The sequence below is a fragment of the Cebus imitator genome, unplaced genomic scaffold, assembly GCF_001604975.1.
Source record: "Cebus imitator isolate Cc_AM_T3 unplaced genomic scaffold, Cebus_imitator-1.0 Scaffold213, whole genome shotgun sequence".
Lineage (NCBI taxonomy): Eukaryota > Metazoa > Chordata > Mammalia > Primates > Cebidae > Cebus > Cebus imitator.
The window spans coordinates 412,998-431,698 of NW_016107528.1; the positions used below are offsets into that span (position 1 = coordinate 412,998).

The window sequence follows — 18,701 nt, forward strand, 5'->3', positions numbered from 1 at the left end:
CAAATTGCTTTAAAAAAAAGGCACTAATTAAATTTCATCAAACTCAGAGACACTAAGTAACTCACCCAAGTGCACCACACTTGAGTGTGTACTAAGGCAGATAAACAGTATTACACAGCTGGTAAGCAGGGAAAACAAAATTTTAACAAACTACAACAACAACAAAAAAAGCTGTAACTTTCTGTCTGTGTGTACAGAAAGCTGTAACACCTGGCATGCTGTCATGGCATAATGTGGGGTTTAAGTAAAAAGTAGCTACTATTATTAACATTTTTGAAAAGTGCTCCTTCGTTTTCACCACATTATACAGCCTTTCTTTTAGGAAAGGAGTCTAACTTCCAGGGTCTCAGTTTCCTTATGTATAAATGAGAAAGAAGTATGACATTATCTCTTAGGCCCCTTTTAATTCAGGATCTATGGGTCTAAACTGAACTGTATACAGATTTTCTGTATACTGATCTGTATATGATTTTCTTCTGTTAGTTAGACTGGGGTGCGGGTAGAGTTATTCCATATGATACATAGAATAAATCTTACCCTAGTAGAATTGACTAAGTAGCCATCCTGCTGCAAACTATGGAAGAGAAAAGTTGAAACCTCAGTAAAATTTATGAGAAAAATAAACAGGGAGGGAATTGCTTCTAGGAGCTGACTTTTTACCAAAAAGGTAATAAATAAAACTAATATGTAAGAAACACATTCCATTCTCCCCAAAAATTCCAGCATCTGTAAATTTAACCATGTTTGTGCATTTTTCTACATGCATATTTGGATCTGACAAGTAAGTCTACAGTTACTTCTGTGAAGTTTGCTTCCATGAACCCTTTCATTTTCTCTTTCTGGTAGTCAAAGGTTAGAAGTAAATAAAATTTTTTGGCTCTTTACTACTTTGTTACCTAAGCAGTTTTCAGAAAGTTTATTTATTCCAAACTTAAGGAATGTTCTTTGTGTCCAATTCAGTTTAGACAAAATACATTCTGGGGAGAAAAATATGCAATATATTTCTTGCTTTCTTTGGAAACAGGTGTTGCAAATTCTTTCCAGAATCACGTGAAAAATTCTCCTACTAATCAAGTTATGTACTATTTCTGAACAGAAAAGGTTCTCTTCCCATTCTTTTTTTTTTTTTAAAGACAGAGTTTCACCGTGTTGGTCAGGCCGGTCTTGAACTCCCGACCTCAAGTAATCCGCCCGCCTTGGCCTCCAAAGTGCCTGGATTACAGTCATGAGCCACGAGGACTGGCCTTCTCTTCCCATTCTTTACAAAAGATAATTAGATGTCCAAGGGTAAAGAAAGTCATTCAAAACTTAATAAGCAAACTACAAAGTTTGCCAGGTAAGACAGCTTGTTTCCTCTGTAGGCTGATTATCATTCCTGATCATTTGGCAAGTGTTTTATGTCTAGCACACACCAAGACATTCATATACAGTACTCAGAAAAGAATACAGACTGAAGATGAATATCTGGAATTATCAGTTATAAAGGAAATAGCTGAAGCCATGAGACTTTAAGATCACTCGGAAAAAGTGGCATGATCCATAACCTTGGAAAGAAAACAGAAAATCAGCCATCTAAGAAGAAATGAAAATAGGACGAAGAGTATGAAAGAGAGCAAGGAAAATGAAGGAGCACTTTTCAAAAATGTTAATAACAGTAGCTACTTTTTACTTAACCCCCACCTTATGCCATGACAGCATGCTAGGTGTTACAGCTTTCTAATCCTTCAGTAAGTTTAAAAGGTAAATATTATTATTGTATCATTTTGAAAATGAGGAAACCTGCCTAACGCCACTTAGGTTGCAGAATTGGGATTCAAGCCCAATTGAGTCAATGAGACCGAGAGCCCTCTGGGTTCACCTGGTCACAGTGAACCCAGTAAGCTCTTGGTCCCATTGAGTAGTAAAAGAACAAAGTGCAGATAAAACGTCACTGATGATTTTTTTAATCCACCTATCTGCACACTGATCACTGATAGTGTTTTTTTTTTTTGAGACAGTCTCACTCTGTTGCCCAGGCTGGAGTGCAGTCCACAATCTCAACTCACTGCAACCTCCGCCTCCCAGGTTCAAGCAATTCTCATGGCTTCAGCCTCCAGAATAGTTGGGATTACAGACATACCACCACACCCAGCTAATTTTTGTATTTTCAGTAGAGATGGGGTTTTGCTAGGCTGGTCTCAAACTCCTGGCCTCAAGCAATCTGCCTGCCTCACCCTCCCAAAGTTCTGGGATTACTGGCGTGAGCCACCGTGTCAGGTCTAATAATTCTTGACAGAAGGCCATGTCCAGTTTGCATGACCTCCCCAAAGAGGACCCAGGGCTTGCTATCCTACACAGCTATAAAAATCAATGATGAAGTTTATTTCTTCTCCTTATCCATTCCCTTTGGACCTGATGGAAACAGTATGGCAAAGGGGAAGAAAGTGAGATAAGACACTGTGGATACCTCATGTGTCTGGCACCATACTTAATATTTATTTTCATTGAATCCTCATAATTCTAAAACACATGCTCCAAGAAGGCAAAGACATTTTTGTTTTGTTCACCAATATATTCCAAGTACTTAAGTCACTGCCTAGAAAAGGCAGGCCTTCAACAAATATTTGATGAATGAATAGTCATCCTGTAAAACAGGTATTATTATCCCCGTTTTAAAGTTCAGGGAGTGGCTCAGAGGGGACAAGTAACTTAATTAAAATCATACATTTAACAAGCAGGGTGAAATTAAAAACATTTAACAACTCATACTTATACCAGCATTGGCCATTCAGAACAGGCACTAGCTAGTGCTAGACAAGCTGGGTTCTGCTTCAAGCTTTTAGTTGAGGGATCATGGAGAGGTCTATGGGAGGGACCAAGACAATGAGGAGTCATAGGCAGGGGAAGGGAAGATCCAGGTGTACAATGGTTGTCAGCTTCAGCAGTTAAGTGGTGCACTCAGGATTCCAATCTGTAATTATTTGACTCTAAAACCTTCTAAGTAAAGTGAGTACTATTTATAAGATTTTAGAGTCAGATAAGTGAGGAGAGCAGAGAACAACTAGAGCTTTTAATAGAGTAGAAAAAATTAGTCAAAACAACTACAATCGGAAATGGAATTAGAAGTGAATTAAAAATTGGTAACTGAGGCCGGGCACGATAGCTCACGCCTGTAATCCCAGCACTTTGTGAGGCCAAGGCAGGCGGATCACCTGAGTTCAGGAGATCGAGATCAGCCTGACAAATATGGAGAAACCTCATCTCTACTAAAAATACAAAAATTAGTTAGGCATGGTGACGCATGCCTGTAATCCAAGCTACTAGGGAGGCTGAAGCAAGAGAATCGCTTGAACCAGGAGGCGAAGGTTGCGGTGAACTGTGATTGTGCCACTGAATTCCAGCCTGGGCAACAAGAACGAAACTCCATCTCAAAAAAAAAAAAAGGTAACTGAACTCAATCTGCTGTTAGACAACTGAAAAAAACAGGATGATCTCACTAAAGTAAGGTAGGGGGGTATAAGTAACAAAGAGAAATAAATATGAATGGGCAAAGCAAAACTACAACATGAAGGTTTTCAATTTCAGGTAAACAATTTGTGTATGTTTAAATGAGTAATGAAAAATCAATACTGGTTCTTGAGCAAGAAAGGGCTTAATGAAAACTGTGCTTCAGGACAATGAATTTGTGAAAGGTATTGGTAGGGAAGGGGCAGAGCTTGGTGGCAGGTGAGAGGGATCATCGGTAGAGAGCACTGTAAAGTATATTTAAGTGTGATTCACAGAGATGTTATGAAAAGTGTTAACAGGCAAGAGTGCAAAGAACAGTGCACCCTGAACTTTTAGAGGCACCTACATTCTGGTCACTTAGCTTACAGTCACCATCCCTCTGTGGCTGACATGGTTTTATTATAAAAAGTACTTCATTATCTTTTTTATTTTAAAATTAGGATAAAAAGGAGAAAAAGCACTTGGGATATAGGATATAAGTGACACTTGCCAAAGATAGTTTTTACATTTGTGGTTTTGAGTCAATAATCACCTACAATATATCCTCAACCCTGGAGTAGCTTAGATCATTAAGACACTTACAATAAATTTGTGAATATATTTAATGAGCTTTTAAAAAATCAAGAACAATTAGGGCAGGTTACTTCACTATGGACTCTCAGATTTCTGCACAAATCAAAAACAAGTTAACCTATTTATTTAAACACTAACAAAAACAAAAAAGCAAATCTTCTCACCTGTCATTCACTTCCCAAAAAGGCACAAGAAAACAGTGCCAACTGGCCAGGAATTCCCTCCACATTAATTCCTTCCACTCCCTCATAGTAACAGCTGTTCCCTTTCTTTCTCAAGATGGCAAAGGTCACAATCAGTGGTAAACTGTCCATGTGATTTTTATATGCCAAAAGCAAGGAGATAACTGACGTAAAGGGTACTGGAAGAGACAGCTGATATTTTTCAATTTTACTTTCTCCTGGCCACTTATCAGGAAACTATTTAGGGCTTCCTTGGTATTTGAAGCTATAACTTAATATTATTTCGCCACCAAAAAAAACATTCTGTTTACGTGGAACTAGGGTTAGGGGTGATATCAGCACATTTAGAAAGGGACAAAAACCTACAGCAAAACTGTACAGTAACATTTACATCACAGTAGTTGGCATAATCAAAAATGCATTATGCTATGTGAAAGAGACTAGATTCAAATGGCTATATACTGTAAGCTTTATGATTCCATTTACATGACATATAGGATAGAGAACATATCACTGTTTGCCAGAAGTCAAGGCTGGTGGGAGGCATTGACTACAAACAAGAAGAATGAGGGAACTCGGAGAGGTAACAGACCAATTCTGTATCTTGATTCTATCTCGTTACATGACTAAATTCCATATTGTCTGAATTCACAGGACTGTACACTAAATGAATAAATCTTACTGTACATAAATTTTTAAAATACAACAATTAAATGTTAGCTTAAGCTTCATCTCACCTACTCCTCGTACCTATTTCAAACCTCTCAATATACTCTATGCAATAACCCCACCCCCTCCACCTAGCTAACACCTACTTGCCACTCTAGCTTCTGTTCAGCTACTGGCAGAACCAATCCTTTGGTGTGCCAGGGTGGAGTACTGGACAGAGTTAGGTAGTCAAATATATCTGGCTGGGTTTATTTCCGGCATTCTCCTAGTTACTACTTGTGGGAGCTTGGGCAAACTACTTACCTAAGCTCACTTTCCTCATCTGGTAAGTAAGAATAAATACTATTTATGCACCTCCAAGAACTGCTGCAAACTAAGAGCTTAGTAATGTGCCTTAGAGCCTGGCACATTAAGAGAATTAATAAATGCTTACTACCTGATCTTTCTACTCTGCCTACTGCCCTCACAACACCTGCTCTCTTTCTGAACTCCCATGGACCTTACACATATATAAACCTATCACAACACTTAATTTATTATTGAAATTATTTATCTCTGCAAATAAAATGTGTCATATTCATTGCCTAATAGTAAATTGTTTGAAGAATAATCTGTTCACCTGATCTGATCTTGTTGTTAAAGGAATTACTGGAAAAGAAGAAGTAGGTTGAAAAGGACAGTGTACAGTGAAAGAGTCTGAGATGGACAACCCAAGGTTTTCTAAAGTTTCCACAAGGATGTTGTACACAGCATAATGGCGCAACAATTGCAAATAACCTAAAGATCCAAAAATGGGAGCAAAGTGACTTATACCAAATACATGCAATGAAATACCATATAACCATTAAAATTTGAGAGATTATATTAAAAATTACTATATATATATATGTAAATATATGCAGTAATATCCCAACTTGGTTTTTTTTTTTTTTTTAATTTTTTTTTTTTTTTTAAGCAGGAGTTTTTTAAAAAATGTGGGTATATGGACATTAAAAAGTACTGGAAAGATAAGCAACCAAAATGTTAAAGGGGTCATCTTTGGATGATGGTGAGATTACTAATGATATTTATTTTCTTTTCTAGGCTTTTTAGCCTTTAACAATTTAATACATGTTAATTTTAGAAAATTAGGAGGCCAGGCACAGTAGCTCACACCTGTAATCCCAGCACTTTTAGAGGCCGAGGTGAGTGGATCTCCTGAGGTCAGGAGTTCGAGATCAGCTTGGCCAACATGGTGAAACCCCTACTCTAATAAAAATACAAAAAATTAGCTGAGCGTGGTAGCAGGCACCTGTAATCCCAGCTACTCAGGAGGCTAAGGCAGGAGAATCACTTGAATCAGGGAGGCGGAAGTGGCAGTGAGCAGAGATCATGCCACTGCACTCCAGACTAGGCAACAAGAGTGAAACTCCATCTCAAAAAAATTAAGAAAAGAAGAAAATTCAAGAATCAGAATATTTTTAAAGAAAGAAAGCTGGCTGGGTGAGGTGGTTTATACCTGTAATCCCAGCACTTGGGGAGACTGGGGTGGGTAGATCACCTGGGATCAGGAGTTCAAGACCAGCCTGATCAACATGGTAAAATCCCATCTCTACTAAAAATATAAAAATTAGCCAGGTGTGGTGGCAGGCACCTGTAATCCCAGGTATTTGGGAGGCTAAGGCAGGAGAATCACTTGAACCCGGGAGGTAGAGGTTGCAGTGAGGTGAGATCATGCTACCACACTCCAGCCTGGGCAACAGAGTGAGGCTCTCAAAAAAAGAAGAAAAAAAGAGAAAAAATCTAACATAGAACTTATTAATAACAGTATTCCATACCATCGAACATTCAAATATCTAAAAATTGGAGTTAAAAAGTGGATTGTGCCAAATCTATACAATGAAATATGTTTCCAAAGTCAAGAGTAAAATAAATTATAAACTACACACACACACACACACACACACACACACACACACACACACACCTTTGGGGAAAGAAACAAGGTATGGGGAGCTCCTCTAATGGAAAAGTAATTTTTAACTTGGAAAATTTGTAACAGATGTACAAGAACACCTCATCAAATATTAACAGCACTGTATTTTAGTGGTCTTTCTTCAAAGGCTTGTCAAAAACCAGTAAATTTCAGAAGACAAGCAGGATAGTGAATCAAGGAGAAGGCCCCCCCTTGAAGCACAGTTTCTACAGAGTTTATTTAGTTTTTAAAGAACTTGTGATCTGCAGAGTTTTGTCCAGATATTATTTAAGCTTGTAAAACAAAGCATCCTATATTCAGGTGAGAACACATGGTTAAGTTTCTTCTCTCTTTGAACCAACGAGATTTCCAGTCTTAGCAATTCCACCCACAAAATTCCCTTAACCAATGAAGTCTCCCTTATTAGTAAGTGGGAAAGAAATAATTTCTCCTTTTCCATAGTAAGGCCTATATTCCAAAGAATAACAAGTATATATTTATTACTATATTGACCTTTTTTTTTTTTTTTTTTTTTTAGACAAGAGTCTCACTCTGCGGCCCATGCTGGAGTACAGTAGCACAATCTCAGCTCACTGCAACCTCTGCCTTCAGGGTTCAAGCGATTCTCCTGTCTCAGCCTCCCAAATAGCCGAGGACTACTGGTGGGCACCACCACACCCAGCTAATTTTTTTATTTTTCATTTTTAATAGAGACAGGATTTTACCATGTTAGCCAGGCTGGTTTCAAACTCCTGACCTCAGGTGATCCGCCTGCCTCAGCCTCCCAAAGTGCTGGGATTACAGGCATGAGCCACTGTGTCCGGCCTATATTAACCCTTGAATAAAGCTGGCAAATCTTAATGCTCTTATAAAAATAGGGTAATCAATTTCTGTAAAGATTCATACACAGGCTAGGAGTGGTGGCTAATGCCTGTAATCCTAGCACTTTGTGAGGCAGAGGTGAGTGTATCTCCTGAGCCCAGCCTGGATAACACAGTGAGACCAGCACTCTACAAAAATTTTAAAAATTAGCCAAGCATGGCAGTGCATATCTGTGGTTCCAGCTACTCAAGAGGCTGAGATGTGAGGATTGCTTGAGCATAGGAGGTCAAGCCTGCAGTGAGCCATGTTTGGGCCACTGGACTCCAGCCTGGGAGACAGAGGTTGTGTAGGGTGGTGACTGAGAGCACATTTTAACACCTTTAAGGAGACTGCTTTAGCAATCAAACTTACAGAAATCAGACTGACTTCATTTCAATCATTTTAGTATAAAATTAGTTATCTCAGTGTTTAAAATATGTGTAGAAAAAAAATTTGAGAATTAAAAATACAAACAAAATTTTAAATAGCCAGGGACAATGGCTCATGCCTATAATCCCAGCACTTTGGGATTATAGGCGTGGTAAGCCAAGGCAGGCAGATCACTTGAGCCCAGGAGTGTAACACTCGCCTAGACAACATAACAAAACCCCATCTTTACAAAAAAAAAAAAGTACAAAAATTATCCAGGCGTGGTGGCATGCACCTGTAATCCCAGCTACTCAGGAGGCTGAGGTGGGAGGATCAATTGAGCCCTGGAGGTCAAGGCTGCAGTGAGCTGTGATCACACCACTGTACTCCAGCCTGGAAAACAGAGTGAGGAAGACCTTGTCTCAAAACAAAACAAAACAAAAATTAAACAACCAAATAAAATCCAGACCTGACACCTAACTGCTTTTGAAAGTTCATATCCTCCCACCATAAAAAAATTTTAAATCTTAAAAGAATTTATGTGGGTCCATCATGTCTAGTTTGAAGTTATGTCAAATGGCAAGGGTCCAGAAACTAAAATAAAGTCATACTAAGGTGTGTCTCAGAAGGAAAACATAAAAACTCTTACTTTGGCAGGAAGTTACCAAATTGGCATATCTAAATTAGTAAGCTTTGTTTAAAACACACACACTTTTTTTTAAAGGCACACAAATATAAGGCATACATGCCAAAAAAGTCTGTCAAAATACTTATTTGTTATGATTATTACAGTAGCAAATCATATTTCCATTTCCCCAAAAACATATGCTTGTATCATTCAAGTTATTTTACACAGAAGATAAACCAAAGAAGGAAGGATTCCCACAAATTATTCCTTTGAGGCTAAGAGCAAACTTACAATGCTGAAACTACACAATTAACAACTGTTACCATAAGAACAAAGAAAAGAGGATAGGTAGACATCAGCTTACTGAGTGCCTACTAACTACCTGCTACTTTATTTACATAGATTCTCATTTTATCTTAACAAATCAGTGACGTAGACAGTATTCGCTCAAATGAAGAAACTGAAGCTCTTTAGGACTAAACAATCAACTGTGCAACCTAACACAAGGAAATAGCAAAGCAGGATTATGAAATTTTGAATATCAGGCTCCAAATCCCAGACTCTTTCCAACTGTTGGTGATAGTTGAAAAACAATGTATCAAATTCTCAGCAATTAGGGTTCTGTAAGGGCAGTCAATTATTCCTATACCATTGTTCTAAAAATGACATTTCTCCTTCTCGAAAGATTATTATTCCCCCATCTGGCACATCATAAGAAACCATGAAAAACTGATCCCCAGACTATTCATGTTTCAACTGATATCCCTAACAGATCTTCCTCCCATCCTCCTCAGAGATGATCCTGTTAGCCTGTGCTTGTTATTTTCTAAAGGAGGTTCATGTTGCACATGTATTCACTCAGCCAGTATTTGAGTGTCTTCTTCCTTAAGCTACCACATTCTCCCTTCTTTCTCAATTCAACTTTCTCAAAGAATAATCTATACCCAGGAACTTCCATTTCTTTCAGCTTCCAACTCACTACTGAAATGGCTTTACGTAAGGTTATAAATGGTCTCCGTGTAACTAAACCCAATGGACACTCTCCAGTCTTTATCTTGCTTGACCCTTCAGAAGAATGTAAATCATTACCACTCTCTCCACTTGGATTTCCAGAAACACTCTCCTGGTTTTTAAGGCATTGCTTCTCAGTCTTGGTGGTCTTTATTTCCTCCAACCAATCTGAAATGTCAGTGTTTGTCAAAGCTCAGTACTACATCTTCTTCCCTTTTCACTTCATACCTTTTTCCTGAAATTTCATCAATTCTCATGGCTTCTATTACCACAAATATGCTAATGATTCTCAAAAGTCTGACCATTCCTCTGAGCCCTAGAACCACTTATCCAAATGAGAACTCGATACTTCCAGTTAAATATTTCAAAAGCATCTTAAACATTACATGACCCAAACCAAACTATCTCCTCCCAACCACCCTTCCTATCAAACCAGGTTCTTATCTAGTACTCTCCAGCTCGGTAATTGGCAGGAACCAACATATGTTCAATTATACAAGCCAGAAGCTTCAGAATTATTCTTGACATTTCTCTCTCTCCTACGCTCCACCTTCAACATGTCACCAAGACAGGTATCCTTTACTTCCCAAATACCGCTGAAATGTATCTACTTTTCTCCATTTCCACCATCAGTCACCACCACCTCTTTAGTCTCACTACCTGCCTCACTTGGACTGTTAAAGCAGCTTCCTAACTGATCTCTCTATATCCATTATTTCTTAGCTCTAATCTATGATTCTACCCTGCCCCCAAAGTAACCATTTTTAAAAGCTACCCAATTCTCCTTTTTTTAGACCCCTTATTATAAACTATCACAACACCCATACTTCTCCTTTACAATACTTATTGGTTCATTTTTAATATTTATTTGTATGATTGGTTGTATCTCTATTACCTAAAACAGTGCTTGGCACACAGTATATGAGCAACAGATATTTGTGGAGTAAACAAATGTCTACTGTGTAACGGTCAGTGGGCCACATGCCAAGGAGAACATACAAATGTAGACACAGCCCTTTTCAGATAAAGAAACTGAAATTGTGAACTCAGGTAAGTTATCCAAGCAATTGGTGACAGAACTGAGATTCAAACTCAGACCTGTATGTTTGCAGTGTCCATAGTCAAACTTTATGCATCCCATGAACACAAAAGAATTCTTCAAAATATCTATCTAATAGTAAAAATAAATGGAAATTTGTTTCATATCTTAATACAAAATCTTCTGTTGAATTGCAAGGTAAGAATCATCCTAGCGGCCGGGCGCGGTGGCTCAAGCCTGTAATCCCAGCACTTTGGGAGGCCGAGGCGGGTGGATCACGAGGTCAAGAGATCGAGACCATCCTGGTCAACATGGTGAAACCCCGTCTCTACTAAAAAAAAAATACAAAAATTAGCTGGGCATGGTGGTGCACGCCTGTAGTCCCAGCTACTCGGGAGGCTGAGGCAGGAGAATTGCTTGAACCCAGGTGGCGGAGGTTGCGGTGAGCCGAGATAGTGCCATTGCACTCCAGCCTGGGTAACAAGAGCGAAACTCCTTCTCAAAAAAAAAAAAAAAAAAAAAAAGAAAGAATCATCCTAGCATTCTAAGCTCTTTAAAATGGTACAACACTCTGTTCCTCTGTTCTTTGGGTAATTATAGCTTACATAAATATAACGGTAGCCCACTCAAATAGTACCCATTTACATTCTTTATTGCAGAAAGTATTAATATGTCTATCTCTTATAATTCACTATAAGTCAGATAATTCACTAAAACATGATTATGGCTACTCATATCAACTATAACACTTCTGCTACAGTTCTATTTGATTTGACAGTTCAAAATTTCAAACTTCTCTGCTTTTACAACAACTTTAATTTACAAAATATTCGACCAAATTACACTATCTTCCAAATCAAATATTTATTTTTTTACTTTTTTCAAGACCCTGTCTCACTCTGTCATCCAGGCTAGAGTGCAGTGGCGCAATCACAACTCATTGCAGCCTCAACCTTTGCAGGTGCAGGTGATCCACCTCAAACCCCCAAGTTAGCTGGGACTATAGGTCCGCACCACCAAGCCCAGTTAATTTGTTTTGTTTTTTGGGTAGAAACAAGGTTTTGCCATGTTGCCCATGCTGGTCTTGAACTCCTGGGCTCAAGCGACCTGCCCACCTCTGCCTCCCAAAGTGATGGGAATACAGGTGTGAGTTACAACGCTAGGCCCAATATTTCATTCTTAATAATGAAACATATGAGGATATGAAATAAGAGCTACCACCACAAGTTCTTCAAGTGAGTTGCTCTTTTTTCTAGCAAATCTTGAATACGGACCTAATTAACTGACCAACCTAAAGAGCAAATTCCCTACTTCAAGCAATGTAAATCACTATCAATGTGATTCTAGACTTAATCCAACTTAAAATCTCTATCATGATCTCTTTATTGTACTGCAGTCTCTGACCTTCTAAAGCATGTCCTCATGATGAATCCTCTTTCCTCTCAAAAAAGCCTCATTCTCTTCCAAGGTGCTCTTAAAACGCAAAAACAGACCTACTGGCAATATTTACTTTTTTCTTTTCTTTCTTTTTTTTTTTCTTTTTTTGACATTGTTTCCCCGTAGTTGCCCAGGCTGGAGTACAGTGGCGCTATCTCTACTCACCATAACCTCCACCTCCCAGGTTCAAGCAATTCTCCTGCCTCAGCCTCCCGAGTAGCTGGGATTACAGGCATGCACCACCATGCCCAGCTAACTTTGTATTTTTAGTAGAGACAGGGTTTCGCCATGTTAGTCAGGCTGGTCTCGAACTCCTGACCTCAGGTGATCTGCTTGCCTCAGTCTCCCAAAGTGCTGGGATTACAGGCATGAACCATGTCTGGCCTTTTCTCATTTTATAATTTTCCTTTTCCTACTCTCATCTTTGTCTCCTTTCTTATCAGAAGAAACATATGTAACCAAAGCCAGGCAGGAGGCCTATACTACTTTGTGTCAGGGCTCATTTTCCTATATTACCACTTTCTAAATACTTCGGTCTTCAACTTTTTCCTATTTTCTGCTGACAGTAGCACTCACCCCATTCTTATCCAGGCTAACTTTATAACTGATCTCCCATAAGTCCACTGCAGTGGCTCAAAATAGCCCCTTATATGCCATGTGCTCTTTGTCTTCCTACCCTGAGTCCACTGTTGTCAACTGCTGCAAGATGACTCACCTTAAAAGTGAGGTTCATTTACCACTATGATCCTGAGAGATAAACAAGGAACACATTATTCTCATTATAATTTATGTATCACTAAATGAAGCAGCCATGGGATCTTGTCCATGAGATCACAGAGAATAGGAGAGGCAAGACCAGAATCTGACTTCCAAACCAACTGTTTTTACTACTATGATTACACTTTGAACTCTTTAAATAAAGGGTTCAAACTCATTGCCACTCACTAAAAAATTATCTACACTGTCAAATCCTAAGGAAGGCAGGGGGGAAATCCATGAAAAAAAACTTAACTTCACAGAGGGTAATTACTGGTTTTCAGATTTGGTTAATAATTAGACTACATTCAATGGCAACACTGAGAATTTCATTCATACTGTGGGACATAAGGTAAATTTTAATATAGATATGCACACTAGTCATAAAGTTGAGCATTATCCATAACCTGCCTAACAAGTTTTGATAACATCACAATTTAAGAAACCTTTTCTCCAAGTGGCTACTGGGTTAGACAGAGACAATAGTTGGAAAGGAGCACATTTAAAACTCCTTTCTCTTATTCATGCCCTTTGAAAAATAATAAAATACAACAAATGTCACTTCCCTCTGCTACAGTGCATAACTATGCTAGTGATCTTTTCCAGATCAAATCAAGATGTTCTCTTAAAAGTTTGTTTTTTAAAAAATTTTAAGAAAAAAATGGCCTGACACGGTGGCTCACACCTGTAATCCCAGCACTTTGGGAGGCCAAGGTGGGTGGATCACCTGAAGTCAAGAGTTCAAGACCAGCCTGGCTAACATGGTGAAACCCCATCTCTACTAAAAATACAAAAAATTAGCTGGGTGTGCTGGCGGGCACCTGTGATCTCAGCTACTCAGGAGGCTGAGGCAGGAGTATCACTTAAACCAAGGAGCCAGAGGTTGCAGTGAGCCGAGATCACACCATTGCACCCCAACCTAGACAAGAGTGAAATTCCATCTAAAAAAAAAAAAGTATAAAAGTATGAATTTTAATTACATTTAGTCATCTATTTAACAAGCTACCTTTCTGAAGAAGACAGTTACCTAAAATTACGACAATCCTGGAACACTATAAATGGCTGTAATCATTACATACATCTTCTTAAACCCTATAGAAAGAATAAAGGATAAATTATGATGAGAAGTGGCAATGTTTAGCTCATTCAGCCTGTACTTTAAGTTAGCTCTTGACAAATTTCTAGTCAAGAAATAAAATCTTCATGTTTTAGAAGCTGAGGACTAAGAGAAGTTATTACTATTCAAACCATGCTCTCACCTCACACAATTCTTTATTTATTTGATTTCTAGTTTGCTGTTCTCTCCAACCATGAACTTCATTTAGGTTCCTTGCCTATAAGCTGTGGGAATACTGTTCACCTAGAAGCACAATCAGAAGACCTGAGGTATCTGATTCCAGAAAGAAATAAGTTAGAAGTAATTAAAACCTTTCCCACCATGATCTGGGTGCTAGGAACTGAAATACAAACCAGGTTTTGACTTCAATGCTGTTTAAACTGCAGCTAGGACAAATTAAACAACAACAAAAAAGTCGGCCAGGCGCAGGGGCTCACGCCTGTAATCCCAGCACTTTGGTAGACGAAGCAGGTAGATCACAAGGTCAGGAGTTTGAGGCCAGCCTGGCCAACATAGTGAAACCCCATCTCTACTAAAAATACAAAAATTAGCCGGGCATGATGGTGCATGCCTGTAGTCCCAGCTACTCAGGAGGTTGAGGCAGGAGAATCCTGGGAGGCAGAGGTTGTGGTAAGCCGAGATCATGCCACTGCACTCCAGCCTGGACAACAGAGTGAGACTCCATCTCAAAAAAAAAAAAAAAAGTCACCAACACATGAAATCACATTTAAATAGCAGACTGTGTCCGTGGTACCAAATTGGTTTATTAGCTTAATAACAACAACAGCAAAAACATTTGAGTGCCTACTGCAGGCCAGGACTCCGCCAAACACTTCACCTACATTATCTCATTTAATTTTATTGCACCACGAGGAAGGCACTATTAGCATCACCTCTTTCCTCATTAGATGAGGAAACTCATAAAGAGTTGAGGTGACCTGTCCAACGTCACACAAATTAGTAACAGATGGAGCTAGACTTTAAACCCTGGAAGAATGGCTGACTCAAGTATATTTCCTACCCATTCGTATAACAAGTATTTGAATGGCTATCACGTGCCACACACTTCCTAAGCACCCATGTTAGAGTGTTTTCACCTATTAATGTGGATAGATTCATATCCTTGTGAACTATCTACAGGAATTATTTCAGAATTTAGCAGTAGCCAAAAATAACGTGCCCAAAAGTTTACATTATCTCTGCTGTCTAGCAATAGCAATGGTTTCAGGAGAAATTGTTTTGAAATAAAGATCGACTTTAGGAGGAGTACAATGGTTCACACCTGTAATCACAGCACTTTGGAAGTCCAGGAGTTCACTTGAGTCACTTGAGTCCAGGAGATCCAGACCAACCTGGGCAACAAAGTGAGACCTCATCTCTACAGAAAATCAAAAATTAACTGGGGCTGGGCACAGTGGCTCACTCCTGTAATCTCAGCATCTGGGAAGCCAAGGTGGGCAAATCACTTGAGTTCAGGAGTTTGAGACCAGCCTGGCCAACATGGTGAAACCCTGTCTCTACTAAAAATAAAAAAATTAGCCAGGCATGGTGGCGTACACCTATAATCCCAGCTACTAGGGAGGCTGAGGCAGGAGGATCGCTTGAACCCAGGAGGCAGAGGATGCAGTGAGCCAAGATTGCACCACTGTACTCCAGCCTGGGTGACAGAGCGAGACTCTGTCTCCAAAAAAAAAAAAAAAATTTAGCCAGGCATGGTGGTACACACCTGCAGTCCCAGATGCTCGTGGAGGCTAAGGTGGGTAAATCACTTGCGTCTGGTAGGTCAAGGCTACTGTGAGCTGTGATCATGCCACTGCACTCAACCTGGGCAACAGAGTGAGACCCTATCTCCAAAAAAAAAAAAAGACTTGATTAAAATAGCTGCATATCTCGCCTTCCAAGGCTTTGTGTACCTCTTGAGGATGGTGACCCTGTCTCACTCACTCTTAGTAATTTCAGTGCTAACAGGCACTTGATAACATCATACAGTTTTATCATTATTTCCTATGAGTCTGTCTACTACCATAAGTAATAAGCTATTAAAAATCCATGGGTTATATTTTTCCCTTGATCGAAAAATGGATACCTATTTTTGGTATCTCCAGTGATAAGTAGGGCATAAAATGAGACTAATACTATGTACCTCAGAGTTTTGTGATGATTACATGAGTTCATGTGAAACATTTACCAGAGACATATGTTAGGCAGTCAATAAATAATGCTTTCTTCTCTTCTCATTTACCTTTCTAGCACCAAAGAGCAAACCCATCTCTCCTACTACTGACACAAATGAACCAAAAGGCAAGGCAAAACCTGGTTTAACAAGCTGCCAATTAACTGAAGGGCTCATCCGCTACACATTTCCTATACGTCATTTTCCTGGACACCCCACCCTGAAAAAGACTCAGGAGACATTTCCAAGTAGTGACAACTGAGGACTAAATCATGAGGTTCTAACTATATCTGCTAGAATGCATTACCAATGCATTCTATTTTGTAACTCTGAACTTCATACACATGATTCATTTGAAATACAGGGGAAGATAAAGGTATTCCTTTCCTGTGAAAACCTGAAAGGAATGCCTATAACAACAATGCTATTTGAAGAAAAAGTCTATGAGCATATTACTGAATAGGGGAAATTAGTTACATCCTCCAGCATGATATAACCTCATTGCTAATGCTTAATAGTTATTGAAAATCTGAGATGTGGAATATTAAAGTGCCTCTTCTTTTTGTTTTTATAGATACATGGTCTCACTCTGTTGCCCAGGCAGAAGTGCAGTGGTACAATCACAGCTCACTGCAACCTGCAACTTTTGACCTCAAACAATCCTCCTGCCTCAGCCTCCCAATGTGCTGGGATTACAGGTATAAGCCACTGCACCCGACTTTAAAGTGCCTCTTTTAGACAGCAGACACACTCAAGATGGTAAGCAGAAACTGACTCTGAAACTACATCATAATAGTTAAACATAAAACTAAGATAATTATAAAATATTTAAGCCACCAAAAATAATCATTGTTTTTATAGCCAATGAATTCCCACAATCTTGCCTTTCTCACCTTCTCCATTTTTTTTTACTTTGAATTTTTGTGGGTACATCATAAATTATATATATGGGGTACATGGGATATTTTGATAGAGGCATACAATTTATAATCATTACATCAAGTAAATGGGGTATACATCACCTCAAGCATTTATTCTTTGTATTACAAACAATTCAATTATACTTATTTTTAAATGTACAGTTAAATCATTATTGACTATCATCACTCTGCTGTGCTATCAAATACTAGATCTTACTCATTCTACCTATTTTTTGTACTCATTAGCCATCCCTACTTCACTCTCTCCATTTATTACAACCTTTCCAAAATACAGACTAGTTAATTTGCATTCAAAAGTTATAATCCTCAAAAATGCATTTCCTAATTCCTGACTATACCATTGTTAGCTGGGTTGCCTTGGGTGAGTTTCCCAATTTCCCCAGGCCTCACTTCCATCATCTACAGAATGCAGATGACCAAGTTCCGGAGAGAGTTGTTGAAAGACTGCACAGGCTGCACAAACCTAGAGAGCACTACATAAATGTCAGTTATTATTTTTATCCATTCTGACATTTAGAAATAAAAGTTACAGGCTGGGCGCAGTGGCTCACACCTGTAATCTCAGCATTTTGGGAGGCCGAGGCGGGTGGATCACGAGGTCAGGAGTTCAAGACCAGCCTGGCCAAGATAGTGAAACCCCATCTCTACTAAAAATACAAAAATTAGCCGGGCATGGTGGTAGGCACCCGTAATCCCAGCTACTCAGGAGGCTGAGGTTGAGAATTGCTTGAACCCAGGAAGCGGGATTTTGCAAGGCTGCAGTGAGCCGATATCGCGCCACCTCACTCCAGCTTGGGTGAAGTGCGAGACTTCACCTCAAAAAAAATAAAAGTACAAAATTCACTATTAAAAATACCATTGATACATACCATATTCCAGCCACAATGGCCTCTTTTCTGTGACAAAATGCCTTTTTCTCCTTTTGCCCTCAACACCTGCTCCTCCCTGTGCTTGGAATTTTTTCCCAGCTCCTCCATGGCCAACTCATTTTGTTCCTTAAATCTCAAGTCCAATATCTCTCAATTCAAATATTCCCTCTTCAGAGAGCCTTCATTGAGATTGCAGTCCCCAAAAGTCTAACTTTCTTATAATCTTCCTTTAATTCTGTCATAGCTTTTACAAATACCTGTAATTGTCTTATATCACTGGTATGGAGATATTATCTTTTTTTACGCTGGTATTTCCAGCTTCTAGCATTGTATTAAAGCAAATAATGTGTGCTTAATAAACAAAAAAATGATGCAATGTCAAAGACTTAACAACACTGTCCTCACACAACATTAAAAACAATTTCAATTTAACATATGTCAAAATGTTTGAAAAACAGAGTTTAGATGCAGAGTTTAGTCCAATCTTTTGGCTTCTCTGAAGCACACTAGAATAATAATTGTCTTGGGCCACACACAAAACACACTAACACTAATGAAAGCTGATAAGCTTTAAAAACATTGCAAAAAAATATCTCATAATGTTTTAAGAAAGTTTATGAATTTGTGTTGGGCCCT

The 18,701-nt window shown here is 38.9% G+C and overlaps 1 protein-coding gene across 3 annotated transcripts in view; it reads right to left on the minus strand.

Annotated features, from left to right (window-relative positions):
- The window catches only part of PLPP1 (phospholipid phosphatase 1), a 100,953-nt gene that overhangs the window by 74,090 nt on the left and 8,162 nt on the right, over positions 1 to 18,701 (minus strand). The window contains exon 1 of one of the 3 annotated variants that reach the window (XM_037745775.1): positions 4,224 to 4,245. The exons of the other annotated variants lie outside the window; for them this stretch is intronic. Coding sequence (XP_037601703.1) covers positions 4,224 to 4,230 — 7 coding nt within the window. The 5' untranslated portion in view covers positions 4,231 to 4,245. Of the gene's footprint in view, positions 1 to 4,223; positions 4,246 to 18,701 lie in introns of those variants that run through there. 3 annotated transcript variants of the gene reach the window in all.